The sequence below is a fragment of the Bicyclus anynana genome, chromosome Z (genome assembly GCF_947172395.1).
Source record: "Bicyclus anynana chromosome Z, ilBicAnyn1.1, whole genome shotgun sequence".
Taxonomy (NCBI): Eukaryota; Metazoa; Arthropoda; class Insecta; order Lepidoptera; family Nymphalidae; genus Bicyclus; species Bicyclus anynana.
The window spans coordinates 9,055,418-9,077,219 of NC_069110.1; the positions used below are offsets into that span (position 1 = coordinate 9,055,418).

A 21,802-nucleotide genomic window follows, 5' to 3' on the forward strand; every position below is an offset into this window, starting at 1 on the left:
AAAGAAGCGTTCAAATAGAGTATGAAGTAAAATGAAGGTCTATTTATTTTCAACGCCCAAAATTGAAAATGCAACACAGCTCGATAAAAAGTTGGGTTACATTATTGGAATTTTAGGAAGAATCCCTAATTTTTGAAAAATATATTATAGCCTATAGCAATCAGGGAAAATGTAGTGTCCCAAGAGTGAAATAATTTTTCAATTCGGTTCAGTAGTTTCGGAGCCTATTCAATACAAACAATCAAATCTTTCCTCTTTTTAACATTAAGTATAAGTTATACGAGTTGGTGTACCTAATCTAAGCTCGTTTTCCGTAAAAAATGATGGACAACTTTGAATTTGGGTGCGATACTGGTCTTTATGTAATCAGTCGAAGATGTGATTCATAGCATGACCTAGGATTGGAATTTAGGACCTAATAAATAATAATCAAACATAGGCAAACCAATGTACCTACCTACTAAAATGGCATTATAGTTATTATTAGTCTCGACATTCATTCATTATTGACGACCTCTGCGGCGTAGTGGTATGTGCGGTGGATTTTCTAAACGGAGGTCCTGGGTTCGATCCCCGGCTGGGCCGATTGAGGTTTTCTTAATTGGTCCAGGTCTAGCTGATTGGAGGCTTCGGCCGTCGCTAGTTACCACCCTACCGCTAAGCGATTTAACGTTCCGGCACGAAGTCTTGTAGAAACCGAATGGGATTTGGATTTCATGCTCCTCCTAACAAGTTAGCTATTCTATCTTAGATTGCATCATTACTTACCATCAGGTGAGACTGTAGTCAAGGTCTAACTTGTAAACAATAAAAAAGTCTAGATGAATATACTGATAGTAATATTTGTATATAAGTTATATATAGGTACATATGGTCCACTTAGGCAGGTCCGATTCGAGAATGAGGTGAACTGCTTAATCTATCTCCGCTTGGCATCATTCGCAATATATCGACCTCGCGATACATTTTTGTCCTTAATTACTCAGTATCTGAAGACTAAAATGTTCGAACATTGCGTGTTGCCAGTAATGACTTATGGTTCCGAGACTTGGTCGCCAACTATGGGCCTCATAAGGCTCAGAGTCACGTAGCGGCTGATAGAACGAGCTATGTTGGGAGTATCTGCGTGATCTAATAAGAAATGAGGCGATCCGCAGAAGAACTAAAGTCACGAACATAACTCAACGAGTTGCGAAGCTGAAGTGGCAATGGGCGGGGCACATGGATCGAAGAGCCAATGGACGTTGGACGTTAGAAAGCGCAGTGTTGGTCGACCTCCCACCAGGTGGACTGACGACATCAAGCGAGTCACAGGGTTTCGCTGCAGGTCGCTCAGGGTCGTGATGTTTGGAACCCTACAAAAAGCCTATGCCCTGCAATCCAGCGGCTGTTAAGATGATGAATGTAAGAAATAGGTAACTTACCTAGGTACTTTGGTTTGGATAGGTAAACTCATAAAAAATACATTCGATTTCAACTTCGTTTATTAATAATCAATTATATTAAAAGTGAATATTATTATAATTTATAATAGTATGTATTAAAGTAGGCGAATAACAAATAATTACCTAAGTAGGTACTAGATAATTATTTACATTGAGATAGAGTTGACTAATGAAAAGTGTTAATGCTGCTCTACCAAAGAAGTTTACATTGTCCTTGTAGTTAGAACGTTCTTACAAAATTCTAAAACCAGGGGCGTAGCTACCGTATCAGCCATATCAATGATACGGAGCCCCCGGACTACAGGGGCCCCTTACGTGTGAAAGCATAAATTAGCAAAATGTAGTCCACAAAATTACTTAATTTGGTGTTCCCCGGGGAAAATCACAAAGAACTGTATTTTCAAAAGTAAAAAAAAAAAAACAGTTTTTCCCGGATTAAGCGTGCACCTGTGCGTGTTAAAGTTGGAAATATCATACGTCACTGTCATATTTATTTTACGCAAATTTATTTACCCTTCATTTGGGCCCCTGCAACTAATTTTGATACAGGGCCCCTCCAAGGCACGCTACGCCACTGCTCGAAACCTTTAACTTCTGTGATAGACGGACAGCGAACTGAAGAAAAAATAGGTAGAACAATTTACTTTTATCCTAATATTATGCATATTAACAGATATATATATATACCTACGCAGAGTAGGATAGTCGTTCTACTCCCGAAGACGGTATTGTTTTGGATGAAGGAACTAAACAGTATAAGCCTTCTTGTGTGTAACGTTATTACACAACACAAGATAAAATCGATGATACAGAGGGTATCCAAACCAGCTTGTCCAGAAGCCGTTGCCTAGCAACCATCCATTCACAGATAGATAACTGCCTGTACAAGTTACTGCTAAATCCAAAGCTAAACCGTTTTCCGATAGTAGAAATACAATATACATACACATTAATAACGTCTTTAGAGTGATAAAAATAAAATTAAAAACAAAACAAACTTTGGGGTTCCTTCCTTTTTTCTCGGCTATTTCAAGTTCAAGTATTGGGTATCGCTAACAGTATTATTGTGCATTAAAAAGTATGAAATACTAATATAATGTACGGAAACCTAGGTACACTATATGGCCGGTATTTTTATATTATGATTCTCTAGTTCATACGAATTCCAATTTCAGATTAGACCTAGGGAGATGGGTGGCCACTTTGATACTTTCTGTAGTTGTTAAATAAATAAAAAAATTTAATTTTTTACGTGTGTTATTTTTCAATGTTTTTTTTAATTGCTTTTATTTAAAATAAGAATCTTTTGCGGTGAGGGCCTCCTCCAGGTGATGCCATATTGATCTTTGGCCTTCAGTAGCCAGTTTTCTGTAGTTGTTAAATTAAGCTAACAATGTTTATACGCCAGTTGAAACAAAAAATACCAAATAGTAAGTGAGTAATACATTTTATTATTTTGTTATTGTAGTGATTGAGTTCGCTATGTAGTATGTATGTATGTATTTGCTAACTTTTATTTAGGTAACTCAAGGTAACCTGACAAGGTATGTGGTAAATAATCATAAATCAACTTAATAGCTAACGTCTGTTGTAAGCTACTTATTGTATATACTATTTATAATAAAAAGCTTAAGTGTATTAAATAAAATATCTTTTAAAGCAACATATTTTAAATACATTAAATTCAAGTAATTCTTGAAACTAGTCTTATGTAACATCAGATAGATTATATTAGGTAAACAACACAAACATTAAGTCTACTCGTTTATTTAATTAATAACATAAATAGCATTTAAATTTAATATACGTACCTACTGTTAATCCTTAGATTCAATTGTTAATATATGTACCTATTTGTTGTTGGTTGAATAAATAAAATATAGTAGCATATGTAAAAACAGAAATGACCGGTAGTACATTACACAAGTTAATTAAAGGTGTCCCACTTACGTAATACAATGATTAAATATTTCTTACAAGTACCTTACATAAATTTCAGTTCGCTGTCGCTGAAAACAATAAGTATTAAAAATAGTGAAAATAGTAGGTAGGTACCTACAATAATCGCTACTATGTAGGCTTACTTAAATTGGTAGGGTCAGTTGTCCTAATATCGACCATTTAGTGAAATTGTCAAGTTTCATTCAATTATTACAATTTACTTTTAATCAATTTACAGTTAATGCCACTTCCTGTTTACATTCACTCCTTGTAGGTTTTCTTCTATTAACTACTGTGATGAATTTACCATAGCAAATTTATTTTATGCAATATTTTTGTAATAGTAAACAACCCCAAAAGTTTACCCAAAACCATCGTTTCCGACGATGTGTTATTAAAAGGTATAAAGTCGCTAAACTGCATTTGCTTATTGTTTCAACAACATCGGGAAATGCTGCATGGTGCAAGAACAAAATCATTTTGGTAAGTTTGGTGGCTTTCGAAGTATTAACACTTAAATTAATATATATTTAATTTTATTAGAACTAACCGGTGAAGTGATAACTGATAGACTTAACAAACAAAACAAAAATATCTCTCAAGCTTACAAATTTGTGAAGTTCGTTATTTATAAAATTACATGTTCAAGCCAGCTTAGCCAAGTACTTTCTCCTAGGTGCAATACAGTAGACGATTTAAAGACAATGGATGGATATAGGACAATTAACCCTATTTCATTTTAAATATGTATCATAAAATGTGAAACTTTAGATTTGATTTTTGTTTACGATTTCTAATTAATGCCTTCCTTTCTCTAGTTTTAAAGTATATGTATATGAATTGTAAAGTTTTCAGTTATAGTTGTATTAAAAACTTTAGATACGTTCTTAAAACTTAATCGCGTCTTCTTTGACTTATTAAAATAATAGTAATAAAATACTTTCAAAACTGTTGAAAAGTTTGCATTATTTGAAAATTCTATTCGAAACAATGAAAAGATAAGCCTAAAATTTTGGAAAGCCTATGTTATTAAGCATAGGTACGTTTCATTCTCCATTATGCAACTACTCGCATCTCGGAGTATGTAATGCAAGTCCAAATACATACTTAAATTCTATACCAAATGCACAGCCCAAACAATTTCCTAGTCTAGTTCGTTTTGGGAATGTAAACAAAACAACTTTCCTAAAGACAAATTATATATGTTCGCCAAACCTATCAAGGTGCATAAACGGTTTACCATTTTTGTTCAAGGGTGCTCTGAGATTAGTAATAGTTATAATTACGAGATGTCTTTAAAGTAGACTTTCGTCGACCGAATATGTGTAGATGCGACGCAATTGTCGTTTCGTCGCGGCTTAAAGGAGCCTGCGTAAGCGACGATCGCGATTTTATTAAAAACTTGAGGACTTTTTTTTATATTCTTTACAAGTTAGCCCTTGACTGCAATCTCATCTGATGGTAAGTGACGATGCGATCTAAGTTGGAAGCGGGCTAACTTGTTAAGAGGAGGATGAAAATCTACACCCCTTTCGGTTTCTACACGACATCGTACCGGAAAGCTAAATCGCTTGGCGGTACGTCTTTGTCGGTAGGGTGGTAACTAGGCACGGCCGAAGCCTGCCACCAGCCAGACCTGGACATGACGACCATGACGTCCGCGACTTCGTGCGCGTGCAGCTCAATGTAAACTTTCAACTACCTTTACCTTGTCCCCTACCCTACTCTTACCCATTTCTTTATATTTTCTTTCATAAGAACCTTGTCCTGACAATAACAAACACATCGAAAAAAAATTGTGAATTCGGTTCAGCCGTTCACGCGTCATGGCGTGACCAAGGGATATATGAACTCATTTTTATATATGTAGATAAAGTACGATATAGAGTAGTGTGGCATTGCGTTGAGTTGCTTACGCAGGCTACCTCATAAAGTTTGAACGATGCCAGCATAACGGGAACCTATACCCGCTATTACCTAAAGAAGTCAGCGTTCATTTATATCATAGTCGTGGTGCCTGTGCTGCTTCGTTCGACAAACATAATTATACGCTGAATAAACGCATGTATGAACGCGTCAGATTTAAGAAGACAATAAGAACTGCTTTGACTAAGTCACGAAAGATAATAATTTAAGAAACGCCCAAAATCGGAAACCGTATCGCTTCCGTCTTTGTTGAGGCACTTCGTATCTACGAGATTAAGTACCTACCGATAGAAATAGAATAATAAACTTACGAGTAGATACTTATTGTTCCTCAGACGGAAATTAAATTGTGTACTTCGCGAATGCTTTTATACATTACATCAATACATAATTTTTTTTCTATACAATCCGTTTGATTTATCCTTTCCTCGGTGGTGTAAATTGTAAAAATATATGTACCTACTGAAAAAAGTACTACGACACGTGCACTGATAAATAATAATAATAAAAAAAAACATTAATTTTAAATTTTGCTGTAGTCAATCATCTATCACAATTTTTAAGTGCGTAGTGTAATTTTTTTTAAATATTATTAGTTTGAAACATAAACATGTAAAAATATCAGTTTTACAAATATTTTAACTTGTACCTAAGTGATGGCTTACAGTAATAGAGATAAGAAAGTAGCTCAAGAAAGCAGGGTAAAGAATGTGCAACTTCTATGTAATCTACTTAACTGTTCAGTGGATAGGTATTCTACTTATCTACCTACCACACTTTTTATCCTATAGTAGGTATAATGGTAACTCGGCGATCAAAGACTATTAATTCTTAATTATTATTTAAGTCCATATTATTTTATAGACTGCTGTTCAACATAATAACCATAATATTGGTATTATTTTTTTTAATATTTAATAACAATTTTTATACAGTTTTAACATTAATGCTGATTTACTCTGTTACTTTAAAAACTTTTTGCTTTAATAAATAATAATTATCGTCACGACCAAAACCACTGGGCTTTGCCACGAAACAGCAGTCGTGAGATAATTACATTAATTAGTAACTATGGGGCTGTAAAAACCCAAAACGTTTGTTAATAATACCAAAATTTCTTTATTTTTAATTTATATTGTCCCAAAATACAAATTTAACGTTACTTTAATGGGGCGTAAGTCTTAAAAACCTAATATTAATCAACATTTAACAATCGTTTGGGAACATTTGTAACAAAATATTCTTAGATGATTTTTTTCTCATTAATTTGATGAAGACTTAGAACGCTGATCTACGTTATGAGTAGTTACCGATCTAGAATGAAGAGTTAATTATCAATCTGAATTGTAGTTGCATGTGTGTTGGATGAATATATTTTATAATTTTACGATTAGATGTACACCTATGTTTGAATAATTGTACTCTTCCACCAACGGTTTGTTTAGGTAGGTATACAGTTTAAATATTGGCTATGCGTATGCAGTAGGTATGTCCTTTAATTACGTGAAATGTATTAGGGCGGAATGAATTAATAAATATCGTTCTACTTTCATAGTCATACTTAATTTGTAATAGAAAGTTTTTCGAACGACACAAATTACTTGTTTCCGCTAAATTGTCGTCTTTATTTTGAGCAACTGCATTAATGGCTGTACTGCCGTATGATTATGAGTTATAGAAGTCTAATGATTCGTAAAACTTCTGTAAGGCGTTTTAGCCGATGGTCGTACTCTCGCGCGGATGTGATTATCTCATTACTATTAAGGTAGTTAAGTAAATCATTTTTAATTTCTATACAACTAATTAAACATAATGTTCTTAAAGTCAAGTGACTGGGCCACTCGTATTGCGTATGTTAAGGGAATTTGCCAACATGAAATTTAATGCGAGGTTTTTAATGGATTACTTAGGTTAAAATGTTGACGAATCAGAATCCTAACACCATACGGTTCTTGTAAGATGAACCATTTAAGTAGGCATTTATTTTATTTATTACGTTTGTAAGTTTTGACAAGTCTCGTTCTTTTTCAATCGAATTTATTTATTTATTTCAATCGCCTTTTTTACTTTTAGTACTTTTGAAGTCGTGTTTTGTGAGTCGTGCTTTTATTTCTGTTTCATTCCATACTTACAGTATCAATTGATATTATTACCTCTTAAGATTTATGTTCTGTTGCTAAACTAAAAGTAGTATTTAATATAGGTATTTGTTGCCGCTATATATCTATGCAATAATATAATATTAAATTAAGAAACGAAAGAAACGAGGTTACGTGAATATTGGGTACGATGGAAAGAGGTTTCAAGTTTATCTAGGTGAATATCCAAGATACAATTTTTATACAAACTACTCTCAGTCGCCCAAATTAATTGACTAGGCACTTGTCATTTAAAATTGACTTGTTTTTTAATTCAGAGCCTCAATAACTCAACGGTAGAAGCGGTCGGACTCATCACCGAGGGGTGGTGGTTCGATCCCCGCCCGTTGGTCTATTGTCGTACCCACTCCTAATACAGTCTTTCCCAACTAGTTAGAGGGGAATGGAAATATTGGCCATATTGAAATATTGTATTAAAGATATGGCAAATATTCTTAAAAAAAAAAACAATACAGGATACACATATGTTTTTAACTTTTTAAAACACAATATAAGGTACTGCTTAAACCTACCTAACCTAGGATTAGCTAACGTAGGTTAGCGCAAACGGTTCGAGGTTTCCAAAAACCTTATGTGATACCAATCAACTATCGCTCGCCCTTTTCGAATTCACATTGGCAAATAATAAATATCAAGCATACAAAATTAATTTCAATATAATAATTAAGTATAATAGGGGATAATGAGCATACTACGAGTATATACCCCTTTATTAGATGAGTAAGGGGGTAGTTTAGATGTCTGACGAGAATGAGAATTCCGGCGAGAGGATGACCGTCGATTAATCGCCCCCAAGAGAGAGTGCCTGAACAATGCGCGGGTCAGCCTTGCTCCCTTCGCGGAACTCCTCAAGCGTAAGGCGATCGTCATGATTCTTATCCATTTGATCGAAGATTTTATCAACGCGCTTCTGTGGGGTGTTCTCGTCTTCGGGTTGTGGTGTTTGTCCCTGAAACGAAAGGTTTAGGTGTTAGAACATTGATGGAACAAAGTGACTATTAATACTGAGACAGTACGAATAAAATTTTATTGACGGCCTTCGTGGCGCAGTGGTATGGGCGGTGGATTTACAAATCGGAGGTCCTGGGTTCGATCACCGGCTGGACAGATTGAGATTTTCTTAGTTAATCCAGGTCTGACTGGTGGGAGGCTTCGGCCGTGGCTAGTTACCACCCTACCGGCAAAGATTTAGCGTTCCGGTACGGTGTAGAAACCGAAAAGGGTGTGGATTTTCATCCTCCTCCTAACAAGTTAGCCCGCTTCCATCTTAGACTGCATCATCGCTTACCATCAGGTGAGATTGTAGTCAAGGGCTAACTTGTAAAGAATAAAAAAAAAATATTTATTCATGAAAATTTTATTCATACGGCTATTGGATACATTTTAAGTTTTTATTAGACCACGGTAATTAATAAGACTTATATTTCTGGACGAATAGCACCAACCTTGATGGAATCTATTGATTAATTATGTAGAATGGTAATTTGATTACCAACTCGGATTCACCGCACTAATGTCTTTATTATCAGCCTATATAGGGCCAGACGCAGAACCTCGTGGTCCGAAACCATATAGGATACCCAGTAGCGTGCATAAGGTTTTTAACTAGGGTATGCACTATAAGTAAAAATTTAAAAATTCCTAGTCCAACTATGTATTCTGTGGCCCAACATAGGTTTATATTTAGCCATTAGAGTAAGCAGTGCTTTTTTGCATATATGAAGTGCACGCCACTGAGGATATCAAATGGACCAACGAGACAGTCAACTATATAAATATTTTTTAAGGGGTAAATTTTGCGAGGTGCTTATTAATTTACTTATGGGGTAATCTCTAGATGTACTGAACTGATTTTTGAAAGTCTTTTTTCGATATAAAGACACCTTAGTTTTATGTGTCAAGCACTATATTTTTTCCCCGTATTCCAACGAAACTGCGAGGAGTCTGCTAGTTCTGGGTAATATTGCAATATTGCTGAAATATCCGTAAAGGAGATGGTCCAAAATTGTATGGAGCGCAGGTCCAGTCAGTGGAAATAAAAGAAAATATTTTTTTAAACTATTTTTGATTATACAGATCTACGAATTTACTTTAATTCTTTCGAAATAATATTTAATAACTCCCAAGATATGCAACACTATTAAGGGTAATTATGGCGGATTGATGACGTTTTTAATGCAGTAATCGATTTGACGTTTGCTGTCAATTGTCATGTCATAGTTGCTTTAAGGGCGCCATCTTGGTATAACTCAAAAACTTGGGTTTTAATTTAATTAATTTATTTTTATTTAGTTACATTTATTCACTTTAATAAATTTTAATAACATCCTTGTATTTTTAAAATTTTAATGATACGGGGTACAAGAGTGGACCTGAAATGGACCATCTCCTTTAAATTCAGTTTAAGTTAATTTGAATACTTACCACCATTTGGTAGATCGCGTCCACTATGTTGTACATTTCATCCCTTGTTATATATCCATCGTTGTCGACATCGTACAGACGGAAGGCCCCTGAAAAGGTATATTATGATGCTTAATATTAATATGCTCCCACCCGATTTGTTTTTTTTTTCGCCCACGGCGACTCGTGGTGAGATTATAGTGCACAAGTGTGTGCGCAAGCACAGGTGTACTCTCTCAGCCCGATGGGACGGCATACCAACTAGATCGATGAGAGATCAGGCGCAGGACCGACAGCTTTATGTGCTCTCCGAGACATGGGGGCGTACTAACTCCGCCAATTCCCAACTCCAGGCGTATTTTTTATTGACCTGACCCTATTCGAACCCTAGACCTTATTGTCCGTAGTTGAACCAGCGTACCACGGGACCAATGAGGCATGCTTATTAGATAATACAATATAAAGCAGTTGAAGCATGAAGTTAGGACGTTTTGTAATTGCGATTAAAATACCTCATCATTATTTTGACGTGCCACTACCTGGGCCAGGGTCTGTAGCTACGTTGCTTCTCTTTCAGCAAACGCTAACGCTTCGAAAACTAACAAAATGTATGGGAAGGACAGGTCCGATCGAAAACTGTGACTTGTGGATAGTGAATGTCATTCCCGTACATTTGTAATTTTTTGAAGCGTTAGCGTTTGTAGAAAAAGAATCGACGTGTCTCATGTCTACAAGCGCATGCCTCCCTCGTTATCGGAGCATATGGAACTTAGACCAAATACGCTACTTCAACGCGGGATAACGTGATGTTTGACTTTTGGAAACATTAACATTCTCAGATGGTAATGATATTGAACGGGATTAGCGTCTAACCACAGATTAATCAATATACAGATGGAGAGTCTGGAATACGATGGTGTAGTACCCGTCACGAATATGAGGTTCAAAAACGAATATTTAATAATTTTCAATAATATTTAAGAAAAACGGCGTTTTATGTTTTTAAATATTTTAAAAACTGTTCTCAACAAAAAATAAGATGGAGTATTTTTTTATTGGTTAAATTTGAATAATATATACATTTACATAATTGTTGTTAGTGTTAAATTTTGAAATACTAATTATGAAAAAAGTTTGTATATGTCGGATGTCACGGAGACGCGTGGCTTTTGTTTTTTTTTTTATGGGTTGCACCGGCTTCAGCACGCAGTTTGTAAAGACTCTCTCTGGTTACTCTGTGCGTTTAATGTACTCTCTGACACTCGGGGGTTTAACGCCACCAACCCGAATCTTGCTAAAATTATTTATTGACTGCTCCTATATTGAATTAGGGAGCTTTAGAAAGAAAAGCTGAATATTTTATAGCCCAACCCAAGACTCAGACCCCGTGGCAAAGATGAAGCAATTCTCCGATACCTTCGACTTTTAATGGCCGTTATAACGCATTTTCTCAGTATACGAGTAATAGATCAAGGCTTGTAATATGCGATCAAAATTCAAAATTCATTTATTTCAAGTTGGCTCAGTTTACAAGCACTTTTGACACGTCAGTTGACTATTTGTAAAGATTGTACCACCGGTTCGGAAGGCAGGTTCTGCTGAAGAAGGAGAAACCTGAGATGACAACATTACAATTTCTTATAGAAAGCTGATCCAACGGCCTCCAAGCATCTTTACCATCAATGGTGTAGTAACCTTGACTAAGTAAATGTTTTTAACACATAGCTTAAAGCTATGCATTGGCAGGTTCATCACATCATCTTTAGAGTTACATTTCGAAGATTTTTTTATACTTACAGTGCAACTTCTCGTCTAGATTTCCCCGTGACGTCACCGACAGAGCTCGTATAAACTCTTCAAACTCAATGGACCCGTCCTAGAAAATAGCATAAAGTTATTAGCCTCTTAGCATTTTGATGTTTACAACTTGGATGTAAATGACGACCAGTACATTTTCATTTCATTAGATTTATTGCATTTCAAAGTTTTACTGCTTAAAATTGAATGAATTTTATTCAATTTAGTTGTGTAAATGTGCACATGAAGAGGAGGTTGAGCAAGAGTATATATGATAGATAGATGGGGTATATTTGACCACTTTCGCAAAGTTTTGACTTATTTATTGTTTTATTTTTGAATAGAGCAGACTTCTATCGTGGCTATACTTTACCCTTCTGGTACAATTGTGTGGTACAAATATAAGTAAGTAAGTAAATAAATAAATAATTCCATATCGGTAGCCCAGAATTCTAGGGTGGGCACGGGACACCCCCCTCCCCCCCTCTTCCACTATATACATCACTATGTAGGTACCCTATTTTAAACATATATTAAACAAATTTTGTAAGCGCAGTTTGTGTTATGGGTACCTACTAAGATAGCTGATTTCACCATACACATTTACATATAAATATTTGATCTTGTACTGGTAAGCAGATTATACCATACTCACATTGTTTTCATCGAATACTCGAAAAACTAGCGACGCAAACTTGCTCGGGTCACCTTGAGGAAAGAATTGTTTGTAGATCTTTATAAAGCCCTGTAAAGATATATACGTGTAAATATATGTAAATTATTCTCGTAGCTTTAACGAGATTTATAGAAACTACAAAAAACGGTGCTTCAGGTCGCGCAGAGTTCCGCTTATGCAGGCTATACAGGGTGCTCGGGAGCATTTCCCATAACTAAATAAATAAACATAAATAAATAAATAAATAAATAAATAAATAAACTGCATAAGTAATATTTTTTTTACTAAAAAATAAAAACTTTTTATTTTTTTATACAAAGTAATTTAAATAATTCCGACTATCCATGAAAGAAACGCCTTTATCTATCCTTGCATTTTAAATAACGTCAAACTTAGCTACGTGATAATTATAAGGATGCGTATAAGGGACAAATTTTAAGACCTATTTACAAAAGAAATATTAATTACCCCGAAAATATTAAATGTCCCTTGAACATTTTTAATTAATTATCGGTAAAGAATATAACCTCAGAGATTTGGAAAATACTTTCGAGCAACCTGTACAACTAGGTTTAACTGTAAAGATAAGATAAAACTGTAATGTTAATTTTTCATTTAACTTTTAATATAAGGATCACTAACATGGTGCTTCTGTAAATAATGCAATAAATTATTTTCATTTATCCTTGACTTGGTATCTGCAAACTTATTTCATGTGAAATTTTGTTTTTTTACAAATGCTGCGGGAGTAATGGACATTTCCGGGATAAAAAAGAATATTTATTCTGCTCCAAGGTACAATCCATCTTTAAATCAAATCTCATCCAAATTGCTTTAGCGGATCTACCGTGAAGAGACAGACAGACTTTTGCATTTATAATATTAGTATGAATTTTATCAAAAAATAAAATTCCTCATATATCTTTACAAAAATATATCGTTTTCTACCTTTTAACATTTATATTTTTAGTGATACTGTTCTTTTCCTCTTTGACTTTCATAATTAACTACAACAATACAGTTGGTAAAATATTGTAGCATGTTTTTAATAGGGATGATGACAGTTTTTTTAATTAATTAGTATAGGTATAAATTAAGAGTATGTTAATACTCCTAGTAAAGCAATTTTATAAAAGTAACACGGTATCTGCGATTATTACTTTCGGAGCTACAGGGATTCAAAGAGTGGGCGTTGAAACAGAATTACTAATATCTTTGGTATAGGTGCGTTTATGTTTATTGTTCTTATATCAAAAAATGACATATTTAATGTAAGGAAGCTAAAACTGTATGAATTTTCATCTAATTACGATAAATATATTTAGAAATTTTATAAACTTATTTATTTTGCAAATATCCAGACAATCTTTGCTTAGTTAACATTGACCTTATTTACCCGAACGTATAATAAAAATAAATATAGTCATCATCCCCAATCTAATATTTTTAGATTTATGCATGAATTGAATTTGAACATGAAATTTCATGTCAAAGGTATGATTGTAGGCGTCGGCCATGGTTAGTTATGGCCCTTTTATCGCGTTGTTTAGTGTTCAGGCATATTGCTCCATTAAACTTTCTTTCGGCCTTAGGTATTAAGGGACCTACAGTACAAAGAATGTAGCAATGACTCAGGACTATTTCACTCTGACTATAGGTTGTATGTACAACAAAATTTCCGACCTTATCGTCACCAATGTTCTTAGACTAAATCATCACCTAACTGTAGAAGAGATCGAAACCGTGTCGTTGAATTAAAAAATAAACTTTAAACTTAACCTGTTCAGTCAGCAAGCCGTTTGGACAATCCTTCAGAAATCCTTTGTGCCTGAAAATTATGTAAGTTATTTTTAATTTTAACAATAAATGGTCTATTAAATAGTGACTAGACTAATAGAAAGCATTGATAGCCCAGTGGATATGACCTCTGCCTCCGATTCCGTAGGGTATAGGTTCGAATCCGGTCCGGGGCATGCATCTCCAACTTTTCAGTTGTGTGCATTTTAAGAAATCAAATATCACGTGTCTCAAACGGTAAAAGACAAACATCGTATATCGTATGCGTACGTAATTTCTGCCAATCCGCATTGCGCCAGCGTGGTGGACTATTGGCCTAACTCCTCTCATTCTGAGAGGACACTTGAGCTCAGCAGTGAGCCGAATATGGGTTGATGATAATGAATAGTGACTAATTTATTTATTTTGCTAATACCCGCGTAAAACAATCCAAGCGATAAAGTCACCTATATCCGACAGAAATTCCTCTACGAATGTTTCACTCCGAAACCGAAGTTTCTCAAAAACTGAATATTGGGATGTTGACTATATGAAAATTAATAAATTAGTTACTATGTATAATTAACTTATGCCAAGTAACGCTTACTTATAGTCAACTATAGTTATACGATTAGTAGGCGTGTTAGAATATAATCCCACTTTTACTTCGAAATTCGAAATTTGAGTTTTAAAACTTTTACCCAGTTTTTAGTTAAAAGCAGAGACTAAAACTAAAGATACCTAGCCGGAGTAAAGTGGGATTATAGTAGAGCCACATTGTACACGCGCTTAGACTAGTCTTCTTTGTACAACACTTAAGTTCCTCACTCTATCGCTCGTTCACGTAACAAGAACTCTACCTGACTCAGTATTTACCGTGCTTTTAGTAAGCTGATAGATATTGATTTTAAAGTTTTACATCATCCCCACACTTGTAATACAATTACAAAATTTGAAAAACCCTCGACAGCTACGAATGTCATGACTGAATTATGAAACATGAGGGAATTAATGAAAACTAGACGACTTTTATGTTAAACATTAATTCCATTACAACAGAAGAATTTAAACGGTGTTGTAATTTGTGAAAAATTGTTAAGATTATAGAAAATTTATTTTCATGTTTATTTTATTTCAATATACAAACTAATTCTCGGACGTATTCAGGTTCTAAGATTTATTCATCCCCTCTTTCGCACAGTAGTTATTAAACAGCTGAATTTTAATGAAACATATACAATTGCACTCTCGAGTAATCTTTCTAACTAAATGTAAACCGGTTCATCCATTCCAGAGCTTTAAGGGCGCGTAGTTATAAATACACACGTCAAACAATAGGTTACACCCCCTGTTTGCAGCCAAGATTAAAAATAAAAGCAAAATACGTACCAGAGTCTTATTTCCTTTTCAGTAACTGTAACAATACAAATGTATTTCAGTTAAAAAATACGTAATACTAGTATGTGATCAATATAATTTCTTTATAGAAACATAATTAAAACATTAGGTTTGAAATATACAGTTTGGATTTTTCGAATGAATCCAAATTGTTTACTTCTGTATAGTAATAGCCGCCATTATTACTTGTACCTACTTATTTTCACTTTTTTGATTGAGTGTCTGGAAAAGATCGCTCATTAGCGATAAGACCGTCAATAGGCTATTCGCCTGCTGTACAAAACTAAGAAGATTTTTTGAGGCAGTTTAGATGCCTCGAAACTTTAATCACATTTTTATTTTTGAAAATAGTCTCGTAATTGTAATATTTTTATAAAACAAAATTGTATTTTTATCACGTCACCGCAAACGCCAATCATAAACTGTAACGTCATTCGCTACAAGGCATCGGTTTGTGATTGGCGCTTGGGATGACGTGATATAATCACATCACTGCAAACGCCAATCACGCTGTTATCTCTATGAATGACGTCACTTGCTGACGTGTTGTGTTTCGGTGGCAAAAATTTTACGTAGATATCTTTTCATTTATATTATTTTTAATACTGGTTATTATTGACGGGACAAAATAAAATATAGCTTATAATACTTCCATAATTCAGTTAAAACACTGTTTACAAAAGAGGCAAATAGCCTTGTACATTAGTTTTTAAGTTAATTTGTTGCTTGGTATTTTTATTTTTGGTGTACAATAAAGTATATTTCATTCGTTCATTCATTATAAATACTCGAGTACCTATATTTCAAAACATTTCCTGCAAATCTTTGTAGATATTCGTATGGATTTGATCCTCTATGTAGGTACATGGTTTATCCTTTATGTACAAGGTTTCTTACAAATACCTTACAAAATAGACCACCTTAGAAATAATCTTCAACGCAACATTGAACTTCAATACGTATTCGTATTAGTCGAAAATATATTTTTGTGTAACAATGATCTATTGTGGTCGAATTCCATGGGCTAAAAAGATTTTTGCGATGCCAGTCGTAATACCTGCTGCGTATAAATCTTTTCGATTATTGAAATGAATATTTAAAGAAGTAGTCCTTGCGTACCACAAATACCTAGTTACATAAGGATTTACGGACGTCGGATTTATGTTATTGTACTCAATACTTGTAATATTATGTAACCGTCTATCACTGGTGTAGCATGCCTTTGGAGGAGCCCTATCTCAAAATTAGTTGGATGGCCCAATATGAAGAGTAAAGATTTCTTTGAAAGAAAGATGTTTGGAGAACGTATGAATAAACGGGAATTCATAGCTTCTTCAAACCATAGGAGATTGAGGATTGCATTTGATACGCCCTTAAAGGCCCCATAACATTGATGCGGACAATACGGCGGTAACTATGCCCCTGTAAACTTAAACTAGAGTATCTGGCAAAGAGTCGTTTTAAAGAAAACTAACAATTGAGTAGGTAATTAATTTCTCACCATCTACCTTTGCAAACAAAATATTAAACGTCTAAGACGTTTCATAGATCCGCCCTTCGTAAAACCCAATCAAAATAAGATCATAGATAATAAACTCAGAATAATATTGTACGAGGTGATTAGCTAATGGTCATAAACAATATCTAAAGCTTTTATTACGCTTAAACCAATTCGTACTATAATGTTACCCTAATTTGTACAATACCTGCTTATAAAAATATTTTATGTATACACTATTTTAGAAATTAAATTAAAATTAAGGATGAAAAAACTACTTAATTTATTAATACCCAAGAATTAAAATAAATCAGTCTTAAGCTATGACCTATAAGTTACAATAAGATAGATCATGACTTGTTATTCTAAGATTTTTCATAGCTAAGCCATTAAAAAAGTCATTAACAACAGGTGATTCCACAAAAGATTTATGTGAAAGTACAGCATAACAGGTTTAATTGCTCAGTTTTATTGACACTTACATAAGTAAGTTCAACCCATATATAAGTTTAAGTCGTAAAATCGGGGTCTTAAAATTTAGTTGCATCAATTTTTAAAACGACTCTACGCTAGAATAATTTAAGTTTCAAATAGTTTATTACATACTAGCAGACGCCCGCGACTTTGTCCAAGTGAAATTCAGTTTTTCATTAACCCCGCGGGAACCATGGATTTTTTCGGAGTAAAATGTAGTAGATATATTCTCAATCTCAATCAATACAAAAAATAACCTAACTAACGAGATGGTTATATAATTATAAAAAAAAAACTAGCGGAAGGCCGCGACTTCGTCCTCGTGGAATTCAGTTTTTCACAAATTACGTATGTGTTAATCCAGACTATAATCTATCACTACTTCAAATTCATATCGGGATAAAAAGTAGCATATGTTTTAATTCAAGGCTGCCGATATACAATCTATATTTGTACTTCAAAAAAGAGCAATTCGAGCAATATATCAAATAAAATCACGCGAGTCCCTTCGCCAGCATACTAACAGTAGCCTGTCAATATATATATAACAGTATAGTATATGTAAGACAAAATATTAATTTGTACAAACGAAAAGGAGATTTAAACCCACGTCTTACTAGACACGGGCATAAGTTAGTTATTTCTGCATATCGTCTCCAAAGAGTAAAAAAATCTTTTGTAGGTTTGGGTGTACTCTTCTATAATAAGATCCCCAAGACTGTGATGGACCTGCCAATGCATAGCTTTAAGCAATGTGTTAAAAAACATTTACTTAGTCGAGGGTACTACAACATTGATGAGTTCCTTAATGATAAAGATGCTTGGAGGTCGTTGGATCAGCTTCCACCTTCACACAGGAAGTAAAACTATAAGAAATGTAAACAGTAATTGTTATCAATTGTAAATTATAATACTGTATGACTTTTTCAAAAGAGCAACTGTTGAGTTTCTTGCCGGTATCTTCTCAGCAGAACCTGCCTTCCGCACCGGTGGTAGAATCTTTACAAATATATAATGATTTATTTATTTTGCTATCATCCGCGAAAATTCGGCGAACCCATGCGACAACGTCACCCAGGTCCGACAAAATACTCTCTTGACTCTACAACGTGCAATTGCAAAAATTTTGCAATTGCACGTTGTAGAGTCAACATCTCCTGAGGATGCTCCGGTTTCGGGGTGAAACGTACGTAGAGAGTATTTTGTCGGACCTGGGTGACGTTGTCGCATGGGTTCGCCGAATTTTCGCGGATGATAGCAAAAAATAAATAAATCATTATATAATCATGATGAACTTCCGCAAAGTAACGCCTGCTTCTATCCAATCTTTACAAATAGTTAACTGACGTGTCAAAAGTGCTTGTAAACTGAGCCTACTTGAAATAAATGATTTTTGATTTTGATTTTTTTGATTTTTTCAAAGTAAAATCTATTTCCATTTCAAATTTCAGCCAAATCACTTCTATAGTAACGGCGTTAAAGAGTAACAAACGTTCAAACAAACAAACATCATACAACCATACAAACTTTCGCGTTTATAACTAGTAGGATATATTTTTTTTGTATATCCAAGTAAATTAATACCGTAGCAAGTTTTTCCTACAAGTTTTAATTAAGGAAACCTTTTTGTGGAAGATAAAAGCGTGATAATGCTCTCCCTAATTAAAAACGAAGCGGTTCATAAATATTGTGAATAAAGAACGAGGAGATTGCTTGAGGACAACATATAAATAATTTTACTAATAAAATATAAGCCTTAATTAATAACGCTAAAATGTTAAAAATGTGTATTAATTAATTATTTATTTACTGTTTCACAACAGAAGAATATTTAACATAGATCTGTTTTAGTGATCTACTATAGCAGAATCATTTTATAATCTATGGACAGGTATTCGCCATACATCTTTTCGGTTTATTGATATAGTTTATGGCAGTTACTCTGAACCTCGCTGCTGTGAAAGAGGCGGAGGACGCCATTGGAGTAATGCCAATGTTAAGCAACTGTTATTACTCATACCATTTGAGGTAAACATGTCGGTTAGTCCTTATCGATTGAGAGCACAGGTTGTCAGACCTTCGTGATTTTAACAAAGCTGTAAGTTTGTACATGCTCCTAACATAGCACTATAACCAACTATAAAGTTAAGTCTGTGGTGGGTTTAAAAAGTAGAATGTTTAAGGGTCCTGAAATAACCGTCAAAGAATAAAACGAATTAATGTAGAAACTAGCAGACGCTGCGCAGTTTCACCCGCGTGGTTCACGCAGGAATTCGAGGATAAAATATAGCCTATAGCCTCCCTCGAGAAATAGACTATCTAACTCTAAAAGAAATTTTCAAATCGGACCTGAGATTAGCCGGTTCAAACAAACAAATAAACAAACTCTTGACCTTTATATTAGTATAGAAGATTTATATCATCTTCATTCGAGAGCCACTTTGCTCACACGCACTTGATTCTAACAAAACAGCATTTTAAACCTAAATATGTTACAAAAGGAACCCTGATTCGAAAAATAGTATTTGATAGACCCACTATATTTTTTAAAGACTTGTCAAAAAATCCCACACTATAAGATAAATTATAGCAAAAAAGACATACCGACTTTACGCGTTGGTACTTGAGTTTTAAGTACCAACGTAAAGTAAGTAACAGACTTAGGTAAATGAGTTTTTATTACCCTACAAAATATTTTTCAACATTTAATTTTATGATTTTGTTATTTTTAATGCTTATACTCAATATAAATCAAATATAATAATAGCATTAAAGAAATGAAAAAAATATGTCAAGAGTAAAATGAATTTGTGATGAGGTTACAAGTAACATAGATGAATGGAGAAGATTAACATATTTTGCCGACCCTGCATAAGTGGGATAAGGGAAAGGAGATGATGATGATCTTAATAGCTAAGTAACAGCTCACTAGGAGTAATAGTCTCTGAGCTAAACCACGGCTGGACAGACAGATAGACGGACATAGCAAAACTTGACTACGGGACTTTGAAATCCAGCCCTCCCATTGCGGAGGCATTGGAGTTCCAATGGTCAGGGATCCAGAATGAGGAGCCCGCTCACAATACGGGCCAACCAAGAATCGCTACCTTCTGTATCCGACCATTGATCTAACATCCGATATCCATGAAAATACAAAAATATATTTGAAACTTGGACTATTGTTGGTCTGAACTTCTAAAATCTGCTTCCTCCCAAAGCTACATAGTTCCTTATCGTAATTCGTAACTATAATTTAATAAGGTAGTAGCATGACCTAACTTTCAACTTTTATAAAATACGAAGGAATGGGTATCACAGGCTCTTAGTCAATATAATATAGATGCGATATTCATCAGTTGACAGGAACAATTTATAAAATCCTGATTTATAGGTAAGTAAACAAATACCTTCGATGCGACTGTTACATTGAGTAGGTTTTCTCTTCTATTATCCAGTCGCGAGATAAATAAACCTGTCAAGATAAATAGGGCAGAGAGACACGAGATAGGCAGCCTCTAAGGACCGTTTCAAGTAACGTATACGGTTTAGATTTTACGCGATATTAGATGCCGTGAAGCAAATAGTGTTAATAATCGTTCTGACGTTTCATTAGTTACACATAGGCGCTACATTAACTAATTTAAAATGGTTATTACTCGTATGATAATCCTATTATATCATAGTAAATATTCAGAAGAAAATATATCTAAGTTCTGGATTAGAAACCACCTTCAACCATCCGTTTATTGGATGAAAAGTGTTTTAATTCGGTACGTAAAAAATATTAAAAACGAGGTTGCCTGTAAAATTAATAACCGTTATTAACTATTATCAATGATAATTTAGCCAGGAGATTTTAAGCAAGTTACTTGCAGCATATTTTTTAACATACTGAATTTGTACTAATATTATAAAGAGGTAAAGTGTTAGTGAGGTTGTTGGCGGTAATCTTCCAGAGATTACCGCAATCCATCTTCTAACCCAATTTTGAAAATTATTTTACTAATAGAAAGTCACGTTTGTAAATGAGAAAGGCTGCATTTTATCCATGTATTCCTAAGAGAAAGGAAACTACGCGAGTGAAGGTGCGGGGCATCTGCTAGTTTGATTTAAAATACTTTTCAGGTGGGTGAAGGTCGTTTTTAACTCGGATCTTCAATAATATATTGTGTTTATTTTTCATTGTATATTAAATATTCGACACGTTCTATGACATGGATAGTATTTCGTATTTATTATACCCGTTATTTCATCAATGATTGATAGTGCTTTTCCTGTTAATAGCAGCCATATCGTAAATAATTCATAC

The 21,802-nt window shown here is 34.2% G+C and overlaps 1 protein-coding gene across 2 annotated transcripts in view; it reads right to left on the reverse strand.

Annotated features, from left to right (window-relative positions):
• Positions 1–1,466: 1,466 nt before the first annotated feature.
• Positions 1,467–21,802, reverse strand: part of LOC112054725 (frequenin-1) — a 227,718-nt gene continuing 207,382 nt past the window's right edge. For both annotated transcript variants that reach the window (XM_052890641.1, XM_052890640.1), the window contains 6 exons: positions 15,513–15,537; positions 14,127–14,175; positions 12,327–12,416; positions 11,672–11,750; positions 9,896–9,984; positions 1,467–8,420 (listed from right to left, as the gene is read on the reverse strand). In XM_052890641.1, the coding sequence (XP_052746601.1) occupies positions 8,253–8,420; positions 9,896–9,984; positions 11,672–11,750; positions 12,327–12,416; positions 14,127–14,175; positions 15,513–15,537 (500 nt within the window). In that variant the 3' untranslated portion in view covers positions 1,467–8,252. The remainder of the gene's footprint in view (positions 8,421–9,895; positions 9,985–11,671; positions 11,751–12,326; positions 12,417–14,126; positions 14,176–15,512; positions 15,538–21,802) is intronic.